General features: G+C 35.1%; 4 protein-coding genes across 6 annotated transcripts in view; 2 read left to right on the top strand and 2 right to left on the bottom strand.

The window, feature by feature from the left end:
* Positions 1-495: 495 nt before the first annotated feature.
* EML4 (Emsy N Terminus (ENT) domain-containing protein) lies at positions 496-5,895 on the bottom strand. Of its 2 annotated transcripts, none has more exons than XR_002445021.2 (10): positions 5,534-5,895; positions 3,579-3,787; positions 3,376-3,485; positions 3,014-3,266; positions 2,691-2,912; positions 2,546-2,614; positions 1,742-1,998; positions 1,559-1,627; positions 1,416-1,479; positions 496-1,038 (listed from the first exon to the last, which is right to left on the bottom strand). XR_002445021.2 is itself a non-coding variant. In XM_021425693.2 (10 exons), the coding sequence occupies exons 1-10, from the start codon at positions 5,559-5,561 to the stop codon at positions 995-997; spliced, it is 1,311 nt and encodes a 436-aa protein (XP_021281368.1). In that variant the 5' UTR covers positions 5,562-5,893; the 3' UTR covers positions 496-994. The 2 variants fall into 2 exon arrangements, 1 of the variants encoding a protein (XP_021281368.1); XM_021425693.2 differs by having other exon boundaries at positions 1,756-1,998; positions 5,534-5,893.
* A 3,821-nt stretch (positions 5,896-9,716) lies between these two features.
* On the bottom strand, positions 9,717-13,909 carry LOC110414279 (Protein kinase superfamily protein). 2 transcript variants are annotated; one of them, XM_021425378.2, is made up of 8 exons: positions 13,751-13,909; positions 12,696-13,187; positions 12,033-12,198; positions 11,891-11,941; positions 11,602-11,784; positions 11,382-11,466; positions 10,434-11,155; positions 9,717-10,322 (listed from the first exon to the last, which is right to left on the bottom strand). In XM_021425378.2, the coding sequence occupies exons 2-8, from the start codon at positions 13,157-13,159 to the stop codon at positions 9,954-9,956; spliced, it is 2,040 nt and encodes a 679-aa protein (XP_021281053.1). In that variant the 5' UTR covers positions 13,160-13,187; positions 13,751-13,909; the 3' UTR covers positions 9,717-9,953. The 2 variants fall into 2 exon arrangements, with proteins under 2 accessions (XP_021281053.1, XP_021281052.1); XM_021425377.2 differs by having other exon boundaries at positions 9,717-10,325.
* Positions 13,910-15,497: 1,588 nt separating this feature from the next.
* Positions 15,498-18,078, top strand: LOC110413745 (HIT-type Zinc finger family protein). The gene is made up of 5 exons (XM_021424686.1): positions 15,498-15,754; positions 15,873-16,080; positions 16,593-16,661; positions 16,802-16,934; positions 17,069-18,078. Exons 1-5 carry the CDS (start codon positions 15,541-15,543, stop codon positions 17,654-17,656), a joined length of 1,212 nt encoding a protein of 403 aa, XP_021280361.1. The 5' UTR covers positions 15,498-15,540; the 3' UTR covers positions 17,657-18,078.
* Positions 18,079-21,099: 3,021 nt separating this feature from the next.
* Positions 21,100-21,483, top strand: part of LOC110413954 (beta-glucosidase 17-like) — a 6,257-nt gene continuing 5,873 nt past the window's right edge. Inside the window, exons 1-2 of the mRNA XM_089783016.1 lie at positions 21,100-21,153; positions 21,278-21,347. The gene's annotated coding sequence lies outside the window, so the exon portion shown is untranslated. The remainder of the gene's footprint in view (positions 21,154-21,277; positions 21,348-21,483) is intronic.

Below are 21,483 nucleotides of genomic sequence, written 5' to 3' on the forward strand. Positions count from 1 at the left end.
TTGAGAAACCATTTGAGGAACATTTTTTGGGCAAATGAATAGATATTAGAAGCTTCCTCTAATCTTTGGCTTTGTAGCTTTGTCAAAGCATGCTCTAACCACCTGAGGTATTCCAGCTTGTTAATAATTTTTGCATCCATTCTTATAAATATAAAAAATGTAAACTTAATTTAGATGACTAAATCAAATTCCTTGAATATTCTTAAATTTTTAAATTATATTTCTCTATTAAACTATTGAAAATTTTAAAAATTATACAAAAAAAAGCCTAAAAATTTCTTTTGACCGTGATCTACCAGACAATAACTCCGGAGATTTCATTCCCTTCTCTGAACTTGGCGGGGTTTCTGAAGGTCCTAACTTCATCACGTGTCAATACAAAGAAAAGCTGATGGGTGCCAAAGGATGACCAATCCATGCCACAGGCACACTGACAAGTGTTTAATAATTGTGAAGCAAAAATGCTTGCCAAGATGGATTTGAGCAATACTTGAATAAGCCAAGAAAAATATTATTACAGCACAAATCTCTGTAGCTACAAGCAGGACCCCAAGGCAAAATGCGTGCTGCTACCATTGCGTTTCCTCCAAGTTTGAACGTCCTGATAACATACGAGAGGGCTGCCCAAAGGTACCAACGAAAATACATTTCTAAATCAACACACGGTAATTGCTAACTCAATAATCTTACATCAAGCATCAGCCTTCTACTATTTTCTTTTTCCTTTTCTAATCAATTACAAAGAAATTAGCAAACAACTACAACAAATAATTCCCTCTTACAGTAATACCTATCCACCCCCACAAACCTAGACTTATCCCTGTTGAGGAAAATACAGTTAGAAAAAGTGCATCATACAAGAATTACCCTCCCACCAGCAACTGTCTCCGCTACCCATCTTATTGTCAACTCAAGCATTCATCCATTCATCTCTGACCCTTCTATCAGGATACATGGATAAGCTATTTGTCTTCCTACAAAAACTGCTTCTTCATCATGTTCGATCCATTGGCTGCCCAAACTGGAGGCCACCCTCATCTGTTTTTTTTTTGAAAAAAAAAAAGGTAAAGCCCTATTCAGGAAAACAGCTGCAATAAAACCAACTGTTTCTTGATGTCAATCAATATACAAGCATTTTCACAGGAAAACAAAATTAGTACCCAAAATCATAAACATAGCCATATATTTAAGGCATAGAGGGTCCAAATGACAAACAAGTTTGCCCTAGCAGTTGTTAGCTTCTACTTCATTCTAGGGAAGATATTTGCCATTATGGAAACAAGAAGAAGTAGAAGAAGAATATAACATCTAAATGATGTTGCAGCAGGCCCTCCATAAAATGTTATCATTCCCAAATTAAGACCATGGATGTTCAATAAAATCTAAAGAATAAGATAAAAGAAGAAAAAAATTACCACTTTCACCATCAGATATATCTGTGAGCTTTGCAATTGCATCAATAAGCGATTGCTCATGCTCCTGTATTGGAAAATTAAGAATTAGTTATGTAGTTTGACATTAAAATGTTTGAGGGCACTCACATGGCTACTATTCTTACTTTTAGCACTTTCTTTGCTTTCTCAATTTCAAGGGGGTCAGGATGGTTTGTACCAAAAACCCTCTCCACCTGCCCAAGTCCAAAAAAAAAAAAAATAATAATGCACATGTTTGTTCATTAACTAATCAAGACACCGAGCTGGGGATAAACCTATTTTCACAGAAAACTCCACATGATGACTACCTATTTTCTTTTACCTCCTTGATTAGAGTATCTGTGCGAAGAATTTGTATATCATCTAGTGCTTTCTTTCCAATGCCATTCTGTGACGGTAGAAAATCTTTTCTTGATGGCCCCTTTGCGAAACCTCTACCTCTTCCTGCACCTGGCACACCATCATGACCTACAGATCTATTCATCCCATGACCTGGTCCACCATAAACACCACGATGAGGAATTCCAGGGTCCTCACTTTCCCATTGTATATCCTCAGGAGAAATCTGCAGGAAAAAACAGAAGACGGAGTGACTATAATATAATCATGAAGAAAATGGTTGATTTAATTGAAGAAACTAAACGAAATGCTATAGTATGAACATATGCGAGTAAAAGAAGAATGCAAAGTACTAACATTTTTCTTCTAGTGAAATATATTGCTGCTAAACTAAATAAATGACAGAACAGGTGCTTCAGCGATGCAAAGATAATCTTTCAACTAAAGAATCAAGCCATTCATTTCTGAAATTAGGTTTATTGGATCACCAAATTATCAAATTCCACAAACTGTGGAAATGCAATCCTCATGTCCAGAACTAAAGATTTGCTAAACTTGTAATATTTTTCAGTGTCTGCAATACATCCGACAAGCTCACAGTACCATATTGACAAAATTAATAAGTTAATATGAATGGCTAAAGAATAGAACAAGGATCAATCTTATTTACGAACATGAAAGTTGTTCAAACAGTTCGGCATGCCTAGATCTGAAGATTTTGATTTTCGGTAGGAAATGCAAATTGGATCATGAAGACCAAATAGCAGATGTACCTCTGAAAGATTAACCCATTCCCATGTCTCATTTGCAGTACCAATATCATAGACCAGCGCATGTCGTCCCTAAAGAGGAATAGAACAAATCAGGCTAAAAACCAGTATGAACTAAATTTTATACACAATCCTAGTCCATACAAACCTCAACTGGATTGTACTCAGTAATGACAGCTTCGTAGAAATTGTTATCATCAGGCCATCTTGTCCTTACTTTCTTCCCAATTAATGGATTAAATGTTGCCCCTTCAGCAGGTTCACTCACAAGGGCAGTACCAGAGGATACCCTATTAACAACTTGACCCCTCCCAGCTGAACCTGTGGACGGGTACTGCAGGGACTTCATGGAAGGCGCACCGGGCAAACTCTGTCAAATTAAAATGAATGCAATTGAAGTAGACAAAACGGAGTTATTATTGTTTTGAAGACTTCAATATTATACTTGAAATATTCATAATTCTAACTCACTGGTTTATGTTTCTTGCCCTTGGAGCCAGTTATAGGTCCTCGTTTAGCAGCCGAGGAAGATGGTTGGTGAGATGGAACAACAGCTTGTGGGTGAAATTGTGGGGATGGCCCACCAAAGGATTGTGAAGGCACTGACTGGTTTATCTTCTGTTTCTTGCGAGATGCTGACACAGTGGGACTAGGTGCAGGACCATGAACAGCTTGACCAGAATTAAGCACGCTGGATTGCAGTGCCCCTGTTTGTCTCCACTCCCTAATGGCATTCACAGGATCGTTACCGATAAAAGAAAAAAAACAAACACTGAAGCTTTATAAAGGATTGCATCTCTTAATAAACAATATTTGTCTCAACTAATGCAGACCTTATCCTCCGTATGACATCATCCGCATTAACCCGGCCTAAAAGCTCTCTGTGCTCCTCATTTGATAGTCTCAATTCTTTTCTAAGTTCTGTTATCAAACTCTCCTTCTCCTGAAGAGAATACATGTACATAGCAGATATTTAAATCTAAACCCTAAACAAATTTACAGATATTAAATTCATGAAACAATTTTAATAAAGTACCCAAGTAATGGCATCAGCTTGAGCTTTAAAGGCTCTTAGAACTGAACTGTATGCTTCTTGCTCAAGCTGGTGAATTTGGGCCTCCATATCAGTTTCACCATAAATCCTAGGATATGTCACTGAAGCTACAGCAGATCTTCCATTCCCAGCAATTCGTCCAGTTCTAGGTATTCTATTCTGATGTGATGGTGGTAGATCATCATCAGTTCCTACAATTGTTTCAAAGTAAAATAGTGAGAGTGAATTGCAGCTTGAGCAGTGCTCATGAAAAGAAATTTGTCTTCATAGATCAATAGTGTTGAGCTAAACTATTTAGATCACATAAAAGTTGCACATAAGGCCGTGAAGCACATATCTTAAGTCACTGTTTAAAATTGGAAGTCCAAAGAATAGAAGTCCCATCTTTACCAAATAGGACGACTCATTGGCCTAGGAAGGGGGAAAAGAATGTTCTTCAAGCACTTCACGACAAAGCTTAACACCATTCACATTTTGAGATCAGGTCGAAAACATTGCAAAAAAGTTTTTTCGGCATAATCATTTCATTCATTCACAGTAGCACCAGTTAATAGGAAATACATGAGCTATATCTAGAAGCCTGAAGTGTTGATTTTGAAGTGGGCCTTGTGCTAAGCTTTCTTGCACAAAACTTTAGCAGTACTGTTCAGTAAGCACTATCATGGCAACTTGAAAACTTTATTTATTCATTTTCTCAATTTGTTGGCTTAATTTGTTGGCCCAAACTCAATTAGTAGGGTTTCTTGAGTCTTTTGCAGGAGCTTTTGTCGTCTTTATTCATTTAATTAGCCTATCCATTAACTTTTGAGGATCATCTTTGGTGTTATTAAGTGCGCCTTGCAGGACCTATATTAGCTTTGTTTTGGTTTTCTCTAGAACTAAAAGAAGTAATGTCAGAAGATAGTTGTTCTAAAATCTAAACTAGGGAATGCACGAGAGTTTCTTCTCCTGGAATTGACTAGTGTGAGAGTCATATAACACATCCCCTCATAAAGTCTGACCCTAGTTCAAATACCCTAGTTTCCCCTTGTCATCCCACACCATTTCATTACATCAAAAGGTCTTTGTGTAGTGAGCTCAGTAAGCGGGAAAAAATGAATACATTACGTTAATAAATTGTGGGCTAATACACATAGACAAATAGGTGATATGCAGGCAATATATGAAACCAATAAGCAACATTACAATCAATGCTAGCAAAAGCTGAGGAGCTCATAGAAGGAGAGTAACTATCAAATACAAGGGATAAAGTGACAAGTGCCAATAAACAAGAGGGAACTAATTGCAAAAGCATATAAGGTGGCAGAAACCAAGTTACCTGACACCCTTAGTTTAAAATGCTAAGCCAATGCTCAGAAAGACATTACTAATAACAATGGGAAAACAGTAGAACGCAAAAAGAAAAAAAAAAAAATTGTATCAAGCAGCCTGTTTAGCAAACAAATTTATTGTTAGTGAACCTAATCGCAAGATGTCTGATAGATGGAAAGTGATGGGCTTCATGAGGGATTTCTCAATCTCTGAATAGCCTTCAAATTTGAACCTTTGACATACAGTTTGATCAATCAATCGAGTGGATCAGCAGAATTTCACAAACTAGTGCCGCAATACATGATTATAAGTGAAAGCAGTTTTAGCTCGCTAGGTGCACCAAAAGTTTCTCTCTTCTTTTAGAAAAAAAAAATTTGAAATTGAAGATCAAGTAAAAGCAATAATAATAAAAATAAAAAGCAGCGGCTGTAAGGGGGAAAACACTAAGGAATCAGCAGAGTCTAGCAAATTGAACCACCAATTCTATCTGAAAACTCTAACCACATCGTGTGGAGAAAGGTAAGCGGGCGAGCAATGATAAACACAAATTTTGAAAAACAAACGATATTAGTATGAAACCATAATCGTCATAAAGGCAAAGGAAGAAAACAAGATAGGAAACTGACCACTGCTATCATAGGGCTCGTAGTCCATAGCCAGCGTTGCGTTAGAGAAGAATTAAAAAGAAGAAGAAGGAAGTGGAAACCCTAAACTTAGGAGCGAAGAGAGCAGAGAAACTTAAGGGATTGGGGTATGTTGTTTTGTAGAAAGGCAAAGTTAGGTTTTTGATTCTGGAAAACAGTTATCACAATTGCTAGTGCTAGTGCTGCTAGTTGAATTCAAGGCTTTCCCTTGTTGAGTTTCAACAACAATTCAAGGCTTTTTTCAGCTCACTCTGTATTCTAATACTAAACTATTATTATTACTATCACATCAAACAGTTCAAACCCGCTACTATTTTTCTTTCTTTCTTTCTTTCTCTCTTTCTTTCTTTTTAGGTAAAATAAAAAAACCTACCTCTATTATTCTCTTCTATTCTGTATATCTCCATGTATAAACATACTAGTGGAGTACTGGACAACTAGTAAAACTAGGACGCGAGTTAAATAAATAAAACATTTAACCTAATAATATATCTACTATAATAAATCTTGAATTATTTTAAAATAGTATTTATAAACTTTTTGATTTGTTAAAATGTTTAAATGAAATTTCAATTATATTGTAAAGACGAATTACGCTATGTTACTCAAGTACTCATTGTTATTCTTAATTTTCCATATTTTAAAGCTGTCTCTTAATTCTCCATCTTTAGTTATTTGCAATTATCTCTTTGCAACTAAAAATTATTCAAAATTTTTATTACATTAAAGTCTTGCAAAAAGGCTTTACTTTTGATTATTTAAATTAATAACAATATTTTACAACTAAATGGAAACAATATTATTACTTTTTATTACAATCAATATTACTAAATGGCCAAACAATATGAATAAAAGAAAATCATATGTATGTTCAACGTCTTCAAATTAATCAATTAAGTGAATATATATATAGTGAAAAATAAATAAAAATAGGAATTATATAACAGCTAAAAAACCAGGAAATTAAAATAAATAATCCTGCAGTAACCCTAAACGTCCCGTTGCTAAGCATGGAGAGAATTGGAGATCCATTCCATATAAAATATCATATAAACCCAATGGAGCATGTACAATATTAAAACTAACGGCACTCAATCAAATTCAAATTTGGGAGTTCATTGGATGGATGTCAAAGTAGGTAGTACCATAGAATACGAGTAACTAAGATTTAAATATGCCATGGAATTACTGTATGAGTGCTTGTACGTAGATGGACGGATGGATGTTTGATTAATTAGTGCAGCAAGCTTAGATAGCTAGCTTGACAACTATATACATATGTATATAGCAGAAGGGTCAATATTAAAGATTATATATATTATTATGCCTCCTCAATCATTTGATTGTGGAATATACTCGGCAGTAGGATATTTCTGGCGAGGGAAATTTACAAGAAACAATCATTAAGGATCTAATTTCATTTGCAATGCTAGCTATAGGCTATGCCTAGAGAGAGATATTAGATCACGATCTAACCCATTAATCATCACTCGCTCTCCACACCCCCAAGACGATTTGCACATTAATTCCGCAGATCGTTTGTAAAGGTCCTGAGTCCATTTTATTCTCGTTTTACTGGTCACTGCTGATCTTGGATTTGGAACATTCTACTTGTACTTCTTGTTGCTATTAGCTATGAGCCCATATGGAAGATTTCGAACATGCTTCTCTGCCCGAATGTAGAAGCTTGGAATTGTAGGATGAGAGCCGGATAAATGATAACCAACCTGAACGTACAGTGAGAAAACAAAGAACAAGGCTCCAATCATCAACACTAACGTATATTCTACAATATGTATACGCGTACACACACTATATATATTAATTTTAATTTAATTGAATAAGTAAATAAATGTAAGTAAAAAGTATAAATATATGTATATATATATATACAGATTCACTCGAATTCTCTCCACTAATCAGTCACCTGGTGATCCTTAAAGCTAACATGGCTTTGCCTCTTCATCATCTTCTGCTTTCTTCTGTTGTGGAAAAAGGTTACTTGTTGACAAATTCTGGTACGAAGCAGGAAATGCTCTTTCACAACTTCTGGGGTATTCGTTATTTTCTAGATGAAACTTCACTCCTGATTGAAGTTAAGATTCTCTATGGCTTTTGGTTTTGAATGAACACTTGGGAGGCTGATCTAACAGGCCAGTTGAGTACTTTTGATATGTTGATGCCGGCGAATGATCTGTGGGTAATAAGCCACCGATAAAATAATCACCTTCCGAAATCCCCATGTATTGCTAAGCTGCATAGAAAGCTCAAGTTGGTGCTGCAAAATGACTAGACATAACACTAGATGTGCTAGGTGATGATCCAGGATTCAGCTTGCTTGATTCTTGACCTATGGCTGGTAGCGGTAGGCGGAAGCTGAGACTTGAACATCTTTCCTGTGTCCGAAACTGAAGGCTGCCTGGAAAATGGATGAGTTAATGTAGAAGAAGGGCTGGGTAAATCAAAAGAAGATTCATTTGATGCTCCAAAATTTTTTCCTTGGACCTTCTTTCCATCTGTGGTGTTCATTGTCAGTCATTCAACACTGTTGATATCTACTGAGAAAAGGATGCAGCATTGCAGCTGGGACAACTACTTTCCTCCTTTTGGCTGGGCACTCAGGTCCGTAATAACCTTCTTCAGGTGTCTTGATTAACTAAAGGAGGAAAATGCAAAAAGGCACAAGTCCGAACAAGGTGAGAAGATTGGTTCTATCTGATGTGGAAAGCTTCATACGTAGCATATGATACATCCCATATAAAAGTTGTTAATCCAATTCCAAGTCAGCTTGGGAGGACAATTATGTTTGACGTACCCAACGCTTGAAGCATTTAACATAGATTTCCATTTAAAAGCGGCAACTTACCAAGGCAAGCTCATCACATTTACTTGGAGAAAGATATTAAGTCACGAAGGAAGAGAAGAAGACAGAAGCTGCTGTTAATGTAGATTGCAGCCTCAACCAGAAGACTAGGACGATGATATGACACGTGTTTTATTTAAATTACCAGTATAGTTTTACTTTTACTGTTCAGTACTTTACCGTAATTTTATTACTGTGCGTCTGTAAGTTGTTTAGTTAATTAGTTAGGTAGTCTAGCTGGTTTCCTATTGGGCAGTTGAATATATATATATATATATATATATATATATGTATATATATATATAGATAGATATATAAACTCTGCTGTAATCACTGATAAATTAATGAGAAATACACATTTTTCTTCCCTCTCTGGTTTTCCTCTCGACTCTTCTCAGCTCCAGAGCATGTTGGAACAAGAGAGGCGGTAGAACTTTTCACTAGAATATGAATATCAAAGAACAAGGTAAGTTAGAACATTATGTACACAAGTAGAAGCATTCACGCTGGGCAAAGCAGGAAAGAGTTGAATACTTTCCGGCCAAAACTCTTTGTCTCTTTTTAAGTTTTTGGGCACTTTAATTAACAAAGTAAACGGCCAAAAAAAAGAGAAACATTGCTAATCATCCTTGTGACAGATGTCTCAATGAGGATTCCATAATTCCCAAATGTCTCCACAAACAAATTGTTCGTGTTTAGACTTAATTTTTATATAAACAAAAGACCATAGACTTTTAAAACATTTCTTACACGACAAAGACAACTCTTGTGTACAGATTTAGCAAAACCATGTTTTCCATTGATAAGCAAATGGCAAACTGACCCTCGGGTGTTGTAAGGGTCTTGACTCAGACCCTTGAAAGGGTTATTAATTTGTCGTTCAAATTTATTACTATTAACACATCAAATGACTATATACAAAAATTACATTCCATGACTATGTGACAAGGATGAGGTTTTAAAACTACAATCACTTTTGAGTCACACTGTTGGATTAGATGAACTTTATTTAGATGATCACATCTGACAAAGTCGACAACTAACTGTCATCTATGACATGAACTCGCTTTGTCACTGAGGCAACATTAATGTGATTAATGTGATAGACACCAGATATCAGAACAATGCTTCTACCTGACCCTAACAATTATATACCCCCAAATAGCCTCTCTGAGACCCATCATTTTTTGCACATCAAGAAAACAACAGCATATGATGAAGCACAGAGTAGGAAAGCAGGAAGAGGATCGGAGAACTCCTTTCACTGCCCCCACACCACCACTTTCAACAAAAACAAATTACTTATTATCCATGGACAACAATCAATATCAAGAGATGCAGAAAAAGTATACATTTTGTATTTGCTGCTTCGCCCAGAAAAAATGTGCAAATGTTCTATTGCACACAGACAATCGACAGTAAAAAACAAGCTCGGCAAGCCACACAATTCAAATTCTCTTTTTCCTCATCTTTCCAACCACAAGTATTAAAAAATAACATTGTGAGGAGACAACTCCTCATAAATCATAACTTACTAAATCAGAAACCAGCCCATCCAGCAGGTTGGGAAGTTGGATGATTCTCCTTGATCGTTGACTCACCAAAGCGCTGAGAACTACTTCCTTCACTCATTGGTTTCAATCTCTGGGGACTGGCAGCAGGAGCAGCTGTGAAGCTATCTGTGCCAAAACTCCATGTGTCCAATCCAGAAGTAGCTTCAGAAACATGCTTGTTTGAGTGACCATTTCTGGTTCTAACCGACTGGACATTATCCTTTGAAAGAGGCTGCTGCTGCAGTTTGGCACCCTCAGAAAAAGCCTGCCACGGCTTTGCTTCTGGGCTGGCAGTAGTCCACTCAGCAGATTTTTCTTGAGGGAATTCCCACAATTTTCCTTCAACCTTCTCCCTCTGCTAAAAAAGAATTGGTACTATCAAGAACATAAGTAACAGGTACAAATTCAATAGAAAAAAGTTCAACTATATGCAAACAAATCGGCAACAAAATGAAGAAAAGGGTACCAGACTTCCAGCATGATGACTTCCAGGTAAGTTCTGATTTATTGAAGTACTTTTACTTGGAGATGGAGTTCTAGCAGCAAGAGCTTGCTTGAGCTCCTGTATCTCCTGCCTCTGAGATCGACAGATTGCAGATAACTTTTCAAATTTGGAAGTCATCTCAACCTTCTCCAAGTTAGATTGCTGTAGCTGTTCTTTCAGCCTCTCTATTTCAGCCTCTAATGCTTCTTCTTTTCCTGTTTTTTTAATACTAATTCCAGAACTAATCTTATTGGTATCAAATTCAGCAACAAAGGTGTTAAAGGCCTCGTCTTCAAAATTAGGGGCGGTATCCTTATCCTCAAAAAGTTTTATTTCAAAATCTTTAGAAGGGCCATCATCGAGTTTGTGTGATTTATCAGGCACACTTCTTCGTATAGAATGAGTTTGTATATTTTCCCCTCTCACAGGGCTACTATTTTTGGGTAAAGGGTGATTTTCAGGATGATTCCTGTCATGTTTTATTGAGCTATAGCTAGTGGTATCTTCATCAAATTTGGGTCTGCTCTTGTCTTCGGCAACAGTTGAGTCCTTTGCATGCTGAGTGGACCAGAAAGCACCAAGCTGTCCGCCACTTGCCCTTGAGCCAGGCTGTGATGTATTTCTACCTGGTTCCGCAGATGGTGGTGGTGGTGGTGGACTTCTACGAGGCATCTGAGGTGACTTATTTGCAGACCTTGGAACACCTGCTAAATACTCACAAAGCATCAACTCAAGTTCAATGAAAACTAATGTTACTATTCAAACTTTTTCTCTCTACAATCTTCTACAACTTGTCTCACAACTCCAGCATCCGCTTATCCAAAAAAAAAAAAAACACCAGCATCCAGTATATCAAGAGGCAGTTAAATTTAATACAAGTATTAGACCTTCAATGAACAACTGAACTGTTAATGCAGTATATGTGTTCACCTTCAATAGATAGCATTTCAGGTGGCTGATCAGGTAAGGACTTCTGTAGACCAACGGGCAACTGCTCATTAACACGAAACCAGACCTGCCATCATGGGAAGAAAATCCCAAGATCAGTAAGCAGAATGTTAGATCTCTGCCAAAGATTACCATGGACATAGATGATCTAAAACTAACCTAAATTCATGGAGATGAATGGCCAATCAAGCAAAGCGCTTGCCTGCGTGATGTCAGGTCTGTCAACAGGTGAAGCTTGAAGCATGTCTTTGATTAGGTCTCTAACAGAAGAGCTGTACTTAGGTAAGTCCGGAATACGATAGTTCCCATTTAAGATTTGTAGCTTTGATTCACCATCAAATGCATTCTTGAAGTAACAAATTCGAAAGAAAAGACACCCAAGGGCCTGCAATATGACAGAGCAGCTTCAGTCTATGCTTACACTTAAAGAGTATATCTAATCTAATTTATCTCTAGATTTCACATGGAAAAACAAGATGCAGTAGACTTACCCATATGTCCACCTTCTCATTTATAAGTTCTCTTCTAAATAGATCCCACATCTATGCCAATAAAAGAATGAAGACAAAAATCAAACATTTTAAACACCATAAACCATAAAAATTTTCTAAAAAAATTAATTCATCATTCAACCTCAGGGGCTCTATAGGCGGGTGTGGTGTGCTTCCTGATATTGTCTTCTTCTATACCCATCTCTTCAGGCTTCTCAAAACGCTTGTGATTGGTAGATGTGCTCCCAAAATCACATAACTTCCATAATCCATCAGAACCCAACAAAAGGTTCTCAGCTTTCAAGTCTCTACAAAAATCAAAACGACGAGGTGTAAGGAAACATACACCAGTAATCAACAACTTCTAGGAAAAGCACAAAATATATAACAGTGATAAATAACTTCTTGGGAGAACACAAGCAGGATTTCAATTTTGGGCCAAATAAAACAGGATCATGGCATTTTATTTGATTTGATCCTTCCCATTGCATGTCAAAGAGATTAAATTAGTCTGAAGGAATATCACTGAAACAGTATCATCCTAAGTCAAATCTAACAAGAAGTTGCCAAGGACAAATAACTCTCCGTAAGAAAAAAAAATAGGCTAGAATGTAGCAGGACAGCATAAAAGATATATAAAGCAATAAGAAGTTACAAAAAGTTTCAGCAATTTTTAAAATTAAACATCCAGGAAGAGTAAAAAGCTCAATTTAAAGTTAAATGTGTTTTCCGTACTTAAAATAGGCATAAAAGTGGGAAACCTAAAAACTTGATGAGCCAAATATGTAGCATTAGTATTTAGTACCTGTGAGCAATTGGTGGGGACTGGCAATGCATTGCAAAGACTGCATTGCACACATCCCTAAAAATGGTAAGAACCTGTTTCTCCTCAAAATAGGCAGCTCCCCTGGACTCTAAGACATTAACAAGAGATTTGTCACAAAATTCCATGACAAGGAGCGCTTCCTTGGTCCTTCCCATCTCCAAAATAGTATGAGCATAAAGTGAGACGACATTTGGATGTCCTTGTAGCGATTTCATGACAGAGATCTCCTTCATGACCAAATCCAAGGACTCCTGATCGTTGCATATGATGTGCTTCAAGGCGTACTGCTTTGAAGCATGTAGAGCATCCTTAGCTAAGTAGACACAAGAGAAGCCACCCTCAGCAATGGCATTGCGAACATGAAGTTTAAGATGGGATACATCAAGGGATCTGCCCTCGAGCCCTGCTGGCTCTTTTTGCATAAATGGCTTGAACCTCCACATAGTTGGTAGAATGAAGGTAGAAAAGATTCTGCGGAAGTGATGGAAAGCATTAATAATAGAAAGAAAAGAAAGATGGTAATTGTTGGAAATAAAAGAGAAATATGAGAAATCCCAGGGGCATATAAAACAGGACAGGACCAGCTGAAAACTTGTACTAGTATTAAAAATTTGGGAAATGAATAAAACAAATAGGAAGATGATGACGATGATGCTGGAATTTAAGAAGAAAATGAACATTTCACAACCTATGAAACCTATGATTCATGAATTACTACTATGATTTATGTTTTACGACTGCAAATGGAATCAATCTAGCATTAGCAATACAATAACAGCAGATCTAAATACACTTAAATGCTGGAGTAGAACAAAACAAGCAACTCGCAACCAGGATCTCAATTCCCATCCAGAACCAAAAATCACTGCAATGATTATTTTTAATTGGTTTCCGTAGTTTTGTTTCTGCAGCGATGAGTGGATAGCGAAACAGAAACACGGCAGCTAGGTGTGAAAATCAAATTAATGAATCTAAAAAGAAACAAGAATTATCAAATCGATCTTAATAAAAAGAAGAAGATATATGGAATGCACCTGGTTAGATCAAGCCGAGCACAGCAGGCTAATCAAGAAAAGATACTCCACTACTTGACAGAAACAGATGATTGAGAATTGAACAACGATAAGAGAAGACAAGAGAAGGTGAGGTTTTGCTTTTGCTTTTGCTTAAAGATCTGATTTTGAGACCTTTTTGTCTTTGCGCGTTGCTTTATTCTTAAAAAATATTTTATCTTAATAATAAATAAAATAATTAATTAGGAATACGTATTGGTATGTATATACATTATATTTTGAGTATATACTTCGTATTTCATATATTGTCCGCCAAAGGAATCCTCTCTCCTCATTCTTAGCAGCTTATATGTATACACACACATGTATTGTCATACACGTAATTGAATAATTATTCCTCAAAACAATGTAATTTAATAATTAAAATTTGTTTTCTTTTGTAAATTTTTAGTTATAGTAACATTTAACCTACAATTGAGAGAGAAAAAGTACTGGGTGATAAGGATCTTTTAACTGACAAAATAGACATAAACAGTAAAAATTAATTACTTTGTTGAATATTACTTACTCAAATTCATTTTTCTCTTTTTAAATGTATTAATATTTATTGTCATATATATTACACGTGAATAATTGTTTTAATAAATAAGTATATGTAAATATAAATATTTTTAAAATATAACTGTTGAAGAATATCTAATTTAAATTTTGTAATATTGATTTATAAATTAATTAATATTATTATAATTAAAAAAATAATTAAATGTAATCTAAGACAATTAGAATTCTTATTTACAAATAAGATAAGTCTTATTTACAATAAAAATATTAAAAATAGAATACGACTTTATCTCATTTAACAACTATTGGGTACAATTGTAAATATTATTTATATAATTTTTTTAAAAAATGAGAAATGATAATTTAAAAATATGATGAGTAAAAATATTTATTTTTATAACATTATCTTTCATATATGTTATATTATATAGATATAGATAGATAATAACAAAGTGACGTGATACAAACTCATATACTCAATTTATATATTAAGTGTGATGTGTGTATGCTAATAATGAGTTAAATAAAATAAATAAACACATAAAAATAAAAATATTGTGTATTAGTAATGCATTGCATTTGTTTTATACATGATCATAAGTTAGAAATAAGAAATAACCTTTTTGCACCTCATAAAAGTTTTCCCGTTTATTCGACAATTCAAACCAAAACTTTCAAATTCTAACCGCTAGAGTATTATCTCTTATATATATATATAAACTTACAAGTAATTTTGTGACTTTTGAATAACCCGTTACGTTAGATATCTTCTTAAGAACGTATTGTTGTGTTCCTCAATTGCATTGTATTTTGTGTAATTTGAATAATTTGGATGGAAACACAATCATAATGATGTTGTTAATATAAATAAGTGTTTTCCTAATCAGTGTTTTTTAAAAACTTTCTTAAAACTTAGTTAAGTTATCAATACTTATAATAATATCTTTGTATTACATTTAATAATTTAAAAGCAATGTGATGAATATAGTTGAAGGAAATATTACCTAATGTAATAACTTAAAAAAAAAAAAAAGGGTCTGTTAGGAAGATCTTATCTTATCGGTGATTATTTTGTTGTTTGGGGTGGAAAACGCAGCGTTTCACAAAAGGGTAAACAAAGAGAAACTGCGTGAAAACAATCGGGCAAGCAGCTCATGAGGATTTAATAACAAAGTATAAATAGTATTTCATAAATTAAAACCCTAGCCAGCGCAGGCGTGAATCCCTTCCGAGAAGAAAAGCAAAAAAAAATGGAGGAAGAAGAAAGTTCAAAAAGTTCAACAAAAGGGGTTTGTGAAGAGTGCGAAAACAAGGCATCAAAGTATAAGTGCCCAGGTTGCTACCTCCGTACATGCAGCCTCCCTTGCGTCAATGCTCACAAGCGCCGCACTGGCTGCAACGGCAGGAGGAACAACACTCGCTTCGTTCGTCTCTCTCAATTCGACGATAATCTCCTCCTCTCCGGTTGCTGCTACTCTCTTCTTCTTCTTCTTCCTTTTCTTTTTATTCATGCAAATAGAATTGTCCCATTCTATCTTACTTACTCTTTATAAATATGTATGTATGTATGTTTTGGTCCTAGATTATAATTTGCTGGAGGAAACAAAGAGGGTTGCTGAATCTGCTCGAAGAACAAGATCCAAATTATGTAGTAACTATTTTCCTCACTTTAAGCTACCATTTGTCCTGCGAACCCTCCGCGCTGCCGCTGCCTCTCGCAGAACTAAGCTTTTGTTTCTCCCTGCTGGAATGTCTAAGAGGGAAACTAATCAAACTCGATTTCATCAGAGGTTCTGCCTTCTTCTTCTTCTTCTTTCTTTTTCCGTTGAATTTTGAAAACCTGCTAATATTATAAGTTGGTTACAGGTCAGTCATAAATAAATTGCTTTACCTATGTATGTTGTTGGATGGCCTCCTAGACGCAATTGGATCGTTTTTGTTTCTTCTAAATGATGCTGGATTTTCAATTTCTGTAGTTTGACTTCATTTATAACAAGCTTACCGAAACCAAACTCAAATGATGGTTGATAACTTTAAATGAGTTGAGTATTGTGATGTGGTCTGTGAGTCTGCATTGGCTCATCCCCACACGACATCTGAGTTATGTGCACTTCTGCTGTTCGTGCCATTGTCCTGCAAACAACGCTTGTTGGTTTGCAGTTATTAACATGTCAAATTAATTTTCAAACAAATCTCTCCTTTTAAGTTTGCTCTGTCTTTTAATTTTAGACTGGAAAACTAATGCTTCGTAACTGCTTTCTTGCAAGCTAAGCATTTCTTTTCTTGTGCATTTTCATTCCAGGAAGAAGTTTATTTCATGGACAATTGAGTGGCGGTTTCACTCAACAGATGTTGTTTTGTTTGACCATGGGTGAGCTGCCCTAACACTCCTGATTTTCTTGACAAAACTATTGTGTCAAACAACCCTGCTACACCCGCCCCACAACAATCTTTCTCTTGGGCAATCTTCTTGAGCAACCTTGGAGAATTGACACATTATTGTTGTTGCAGAGTACATGAAGATACAACCCTCTGCTCAGTAATTGAGAGCCATCTCAAACCTGGCCCATGGAATCATCCTCTAAGGCAATTCTGCCAGGAGCAGCTGGACTGCCTCAAGTTTTTTATCCGAAAATATCCTAAGGTTGTTTTGGCCTTTGGGTTTCATTCTTTTTCTTTTCTGTCTTCTGAGTTATATAAACATGGATGCACACAGTCAGAGCATGTGGGTGATGAATAATTTATTTTGGATATTGAAAAATCCATTGATTATTGTAGGGGCCCAAGTCGCTTTTTCGGGAGTTGGACATGAAGGCCCCTATACGGCAACAATTAGCTGATACAGTTATTCTGGAGTACCCTGTAATTCATGTCTTTCTTCCTTCAGAGCACTATGAATTTGAAGTTGTTAGGGAGAATCACTCTGTCACTCATAGGCCAGAGGTCAAAGATTCTGGCAGTGCTGATAATGAAATTCAGAAAGGTGTTACCTTCAAAGAGGAGAAAATAGAAGAAGATGATAGTTCTTTAGACCCTCAGGTCTTTGATCTTATGAAGCATGTGATTTCAGGTCCAATGCATCAAATCCCTCATGAAAACAAATCTGAGAAAGCTGGAGCTGGCAACAGGGTGCATTCCAGCTCCCAGACCAAGGACTCTGGAGTTTTTCAGGACATGGAGTTTGATTTTGATCAAGACCTAATAGATGCATATTCTGACCTCATTGCTGAAATTAATCCGGATGACTTTCTTGATTTGGAAGGTGAATTTGCTAAGCAATCAGAAACAGAACGCAGAAGAGACCTTTCAAATTCCAGGGGAGTTTTTTTTGCTGAGGAATTGGAGGAAGGGGAGATTGTAGATTAGTTGGTACTGTCAGTCTTTCCCAGGAAGCACAGAGGAACATGGTTGCAAAGAAGAACTTCGAAGAGTTGTTGCTCTCTATTTATCATAATTTTCATTGACAATCTGCCCCAGCTTGTCATATTTATGGAGCAAACTTTGCTTTTCTGTGGCGCTTAGAATCACACAGTTTGCTTCATAAGGAACATAGCTCAAGTACCTGGTAATGCTCAAGATCGGGAGAAATACATGGATACCTGAGACTTTCTTGTAAAAATTCACTAGCTGTTATAATATTTTATTCCTATTGAAAGGAAAAATATATTCATTTACTATATTGACAGGTTGAAAGGGAGGGCATCAGGGTAAGCTGTGCTTGTTTTGTTGTGTTAAAAAGGTCTTGGATTCATGTTACCCTTTTAGATGAGTGCTTGGCATTTGTTATCCTGATGAGTCTCTTGTGTTACCCTTTTAAAAGGGTCTGGGATTCATTGTGTTAGTGCAGGGTGTGGGATTCTCATGGTTATTTGAGGCGGTTAATTGTATTTCGAGTTGATTTTTGACTGATAATTTGGTTAACTGAGCAAACAGTTGGAAGTAACAGTGGTTATTGGGATTTTGGAGTTCCCATATAAACTGCAATTCCAAGATGAACAATTGCTCCGTAGAGGTTTGCAACTTAATTTTTATTCATAATAGATTAAATTATTTATTCTTTAGTCCTTTTTCTCTTTTCCGACCTGCCTTTTTACAACTTAGAAAAAATTTAGAGTTTTTGGTTGGTATGCTCATGTGCAGCAGGCTTTTTTCTTGATAGGTGTTAAGTGCAATGCGAAATAGACAGTAAGTAATGGACAAAATTTTGATGTGAGAAACTAACTAAAAGGAAAGCCTATATATCTCTTAAACAAGTGGCGCTAGAGCAACGCATGTCATGATTCAAGAGATCGTAGGTTGAATCTAGACTGCAACGTGTTTTTTCTGGGCAACTGTTAGATGTGGTGCAGTTAGTACTTAGCCTTGACCTTCCAGGACAAAATACCTTTGAGATGTAATTTGATTAAACAGACGACAATATGCGGGGAGGGAGCTTACAGACTTTCTGAAAATGATGGAATCAGAATTGTAGCAGTTCAAGTGCCTTTTAAAGAGAAGGAAACGGGGAGCTCTAACCTGTTTCCAGCTGTGATGAAAGCAGGTGAATGTTGGTGCCTACAAAAACACGACCAAGGTAATTATGGCTTTATCGAAACACCAAAATTTGGAAATGTCAACCAGGAATGCACCAATCTAGTCAGTATCAAGTAAGTACATTACAGCCGCTAAAATTTTTTTTTTATCGTCTTTTTTACTCAAGCAACATAAAGCAATATCAGGCTTACCAAGGGGAAGGAAGCTCATTAAACAACTAATGATCTCATTCTGATCAATAAGATGCAGGGCAATATCTGATATTTAAACATGATTTTTTTCTGTACATGATGATGTTTGATTATATAATGATAAGTAATATTTTTTATTTCATAAATTTTAAAATTTCAATTCAAAACCTCTAAAGTATCTCTATAGAGACAAATTTAAGATGATCTAATTTAGGTAAATTTAAAATGGTTGTCTTGCCTCTTTACAATGTGTGATTTATAAAATCCAGCTTCGATAACACAACACATAAACTTTTAAGAGTAAAATACACATCATCTCTCAACTTTTAATCATAATTTTACACAAGTATATTAGTTTTTAAAATGAATATTTCGCTCACAAAGAATATTTCTGTTAGACACATAAGTCTAACCGTTAATCAACTTCATTAATTTGATAACGTATCACTAATAAAAAGATAATTTTATCTTTCATTAATTTTAAAAATTACAAAATTATAATTTTTTTTTAAAAAACCTACTTTACTTTTGTCAGCTTGCCACCCATCAGTCAACCAGGTCCATAGGTACTTATGTCACGTATCTCACATCAATAAGAAATAAAATATATCTTGTATATATAAATATAAGTTTTTCACCATCCATAAAGTATGCTTTTGGGTTAAGAGCGTGAACCCATGATATATAAGCTTATCTAAACTTTATTTTCAAAACTTAAAGCTATACGGAGTTGATTTCAAAACTTAAAGCTATATGGAGTTGAATTGGGCATAATAAGTGGGTAGACAATTTGCATTCATTAGGAATGCAAATGTGATAATAAAATACATCCAAATTGCCTATTGGTAGTGGTTTATGATGAACTCAAAAAATTTTTTGAGTGGTATCATAATTAAAATGATAATAATAATTAAATTTTTTTCTTAATCTAAAATTTGTCGAAAGAGTACTTATATCAAATTTAACACGATTTTACTTAGAAGATTGTTAAATACCATTATTAATAGAATTTTGTTATTGTTGTCTAGGACCTAAGTCTTGTGAGACAATTTTTTATATTCTAAAATAGCCTTTCATGACTTATTTATCCATAAATCTATTAAAAATCATTATTTATTTTTCATTAGTATAAACTAAAATATGATCTTGCATAACAAATTATTAAGTTCAACAACTAACAGTTGGACAAATTTCCATTCATTGATCAAAACTAAATATAAGCATAAGCATCTACAAACAATATAAGGTAAATACAAAAATCAAATAATCGTGCAATATATTTACAAAATAAATAAAAAACTCATAATTTTAAAATATTATTTGACATGTAATACTATTTTCTATTAGTTAACTTTTGTTTGAGTCCTAAAATATCAAATTAATCAAAAAATATTTAAATAAAATATTTAAAAACTTAATTTAAGTTGAAAATTATTTACAATTAAAGCCTAAACCAAGAAGAGGAAGTATCACCGCAAGTTTAAGGAATAGAACTTGAAGTTTTGGAGAGGGTGAGTAGTTTAAGTTTTGACTTTTTAAATAAAATTTTAAATTATAAAAAAATTATATTTTCATGTAATATTTAAATATTAATATATAAATTACATTTTGATAAATTTACCTTGACTCAAAATTTTTTATTTCACCCCTTATAAAATTAAAAAAATATAAATAAATTCATTAATATCATTAATTATCTAAAACTCTAATAAATAATATATAAAATAAAATTTTTAGCAACTGAGCGATACCATGTGGTGTGACAACACTCACCTTAAGGTAGGTCCGTCCATGTTTGTCATTGCCTTTCAAAGTGTTGATATTCAAGTTAACGTGGAGAATGTGGCCATTCATATTTTAAGAATAATTCAGTAATTTAAAATTAAAGACTAGCTCGGCTTGCAGTGCCTATAAGTCGTGTACAAATTGGAGGTCGGGAGTGCTTGACCGATGGCAACTGCGAGGATGAGCCAGGGCCCGATTGGAAGTGGAGGTTCTTTTCTCTTCTACCTACCTGTTCTGTTCGCATTAATTTTGGCTACTTGCACCCATGCTACAAAGCCAAGTTACTTAATGCAATTCAATCGCAGCAGTTTTCCCGCTAGTTTCCTTTTTGGTTCCGGATCAGTAGCTTACCAGGTATGCTCTGTCTATTAATTCAAGAAAATAAGAACAGCATTAAAATGGAAAAACAATGAAGGGTTGGATGTGGAATGAGATAACAGAAAACCCTTCTCCGGTCGCATTTGTTTATGCTTTCCAGTATGAAGGAGCAGCAAATGAACATGGAAGAGGACAAAGCATATGGGAAACTTTTGGTAAGGAACATCATGGTCTCTCTCTCTCTCTCCATTTAATTTTATAGGACACCAAGCTCAATCTCTCGCTCTAACAAGTACAACAAAATGCATGCTTTGGTGATTAGATGGTCCAAAGAATTCTCTATCAGAGTAATTGTTTTTTTTTTTT

Source organism: Theobroma umbraticum, unplaced genomic scaffold (genome assembly GCF_002168275.2).
Source record: "Theobroma umbraticum cultivar Fairchild unplaced genomic scaffold, ASM216827v3 scaffold_4.1, whole genome shotgun sequence".
Taxonomy (NCBI): Eukaryota; Viridiplantae; Streptophyta; class Magnoliopsida; order Malvales; family Malvaceae; genus Theobroma; species Theobroma umbraticum.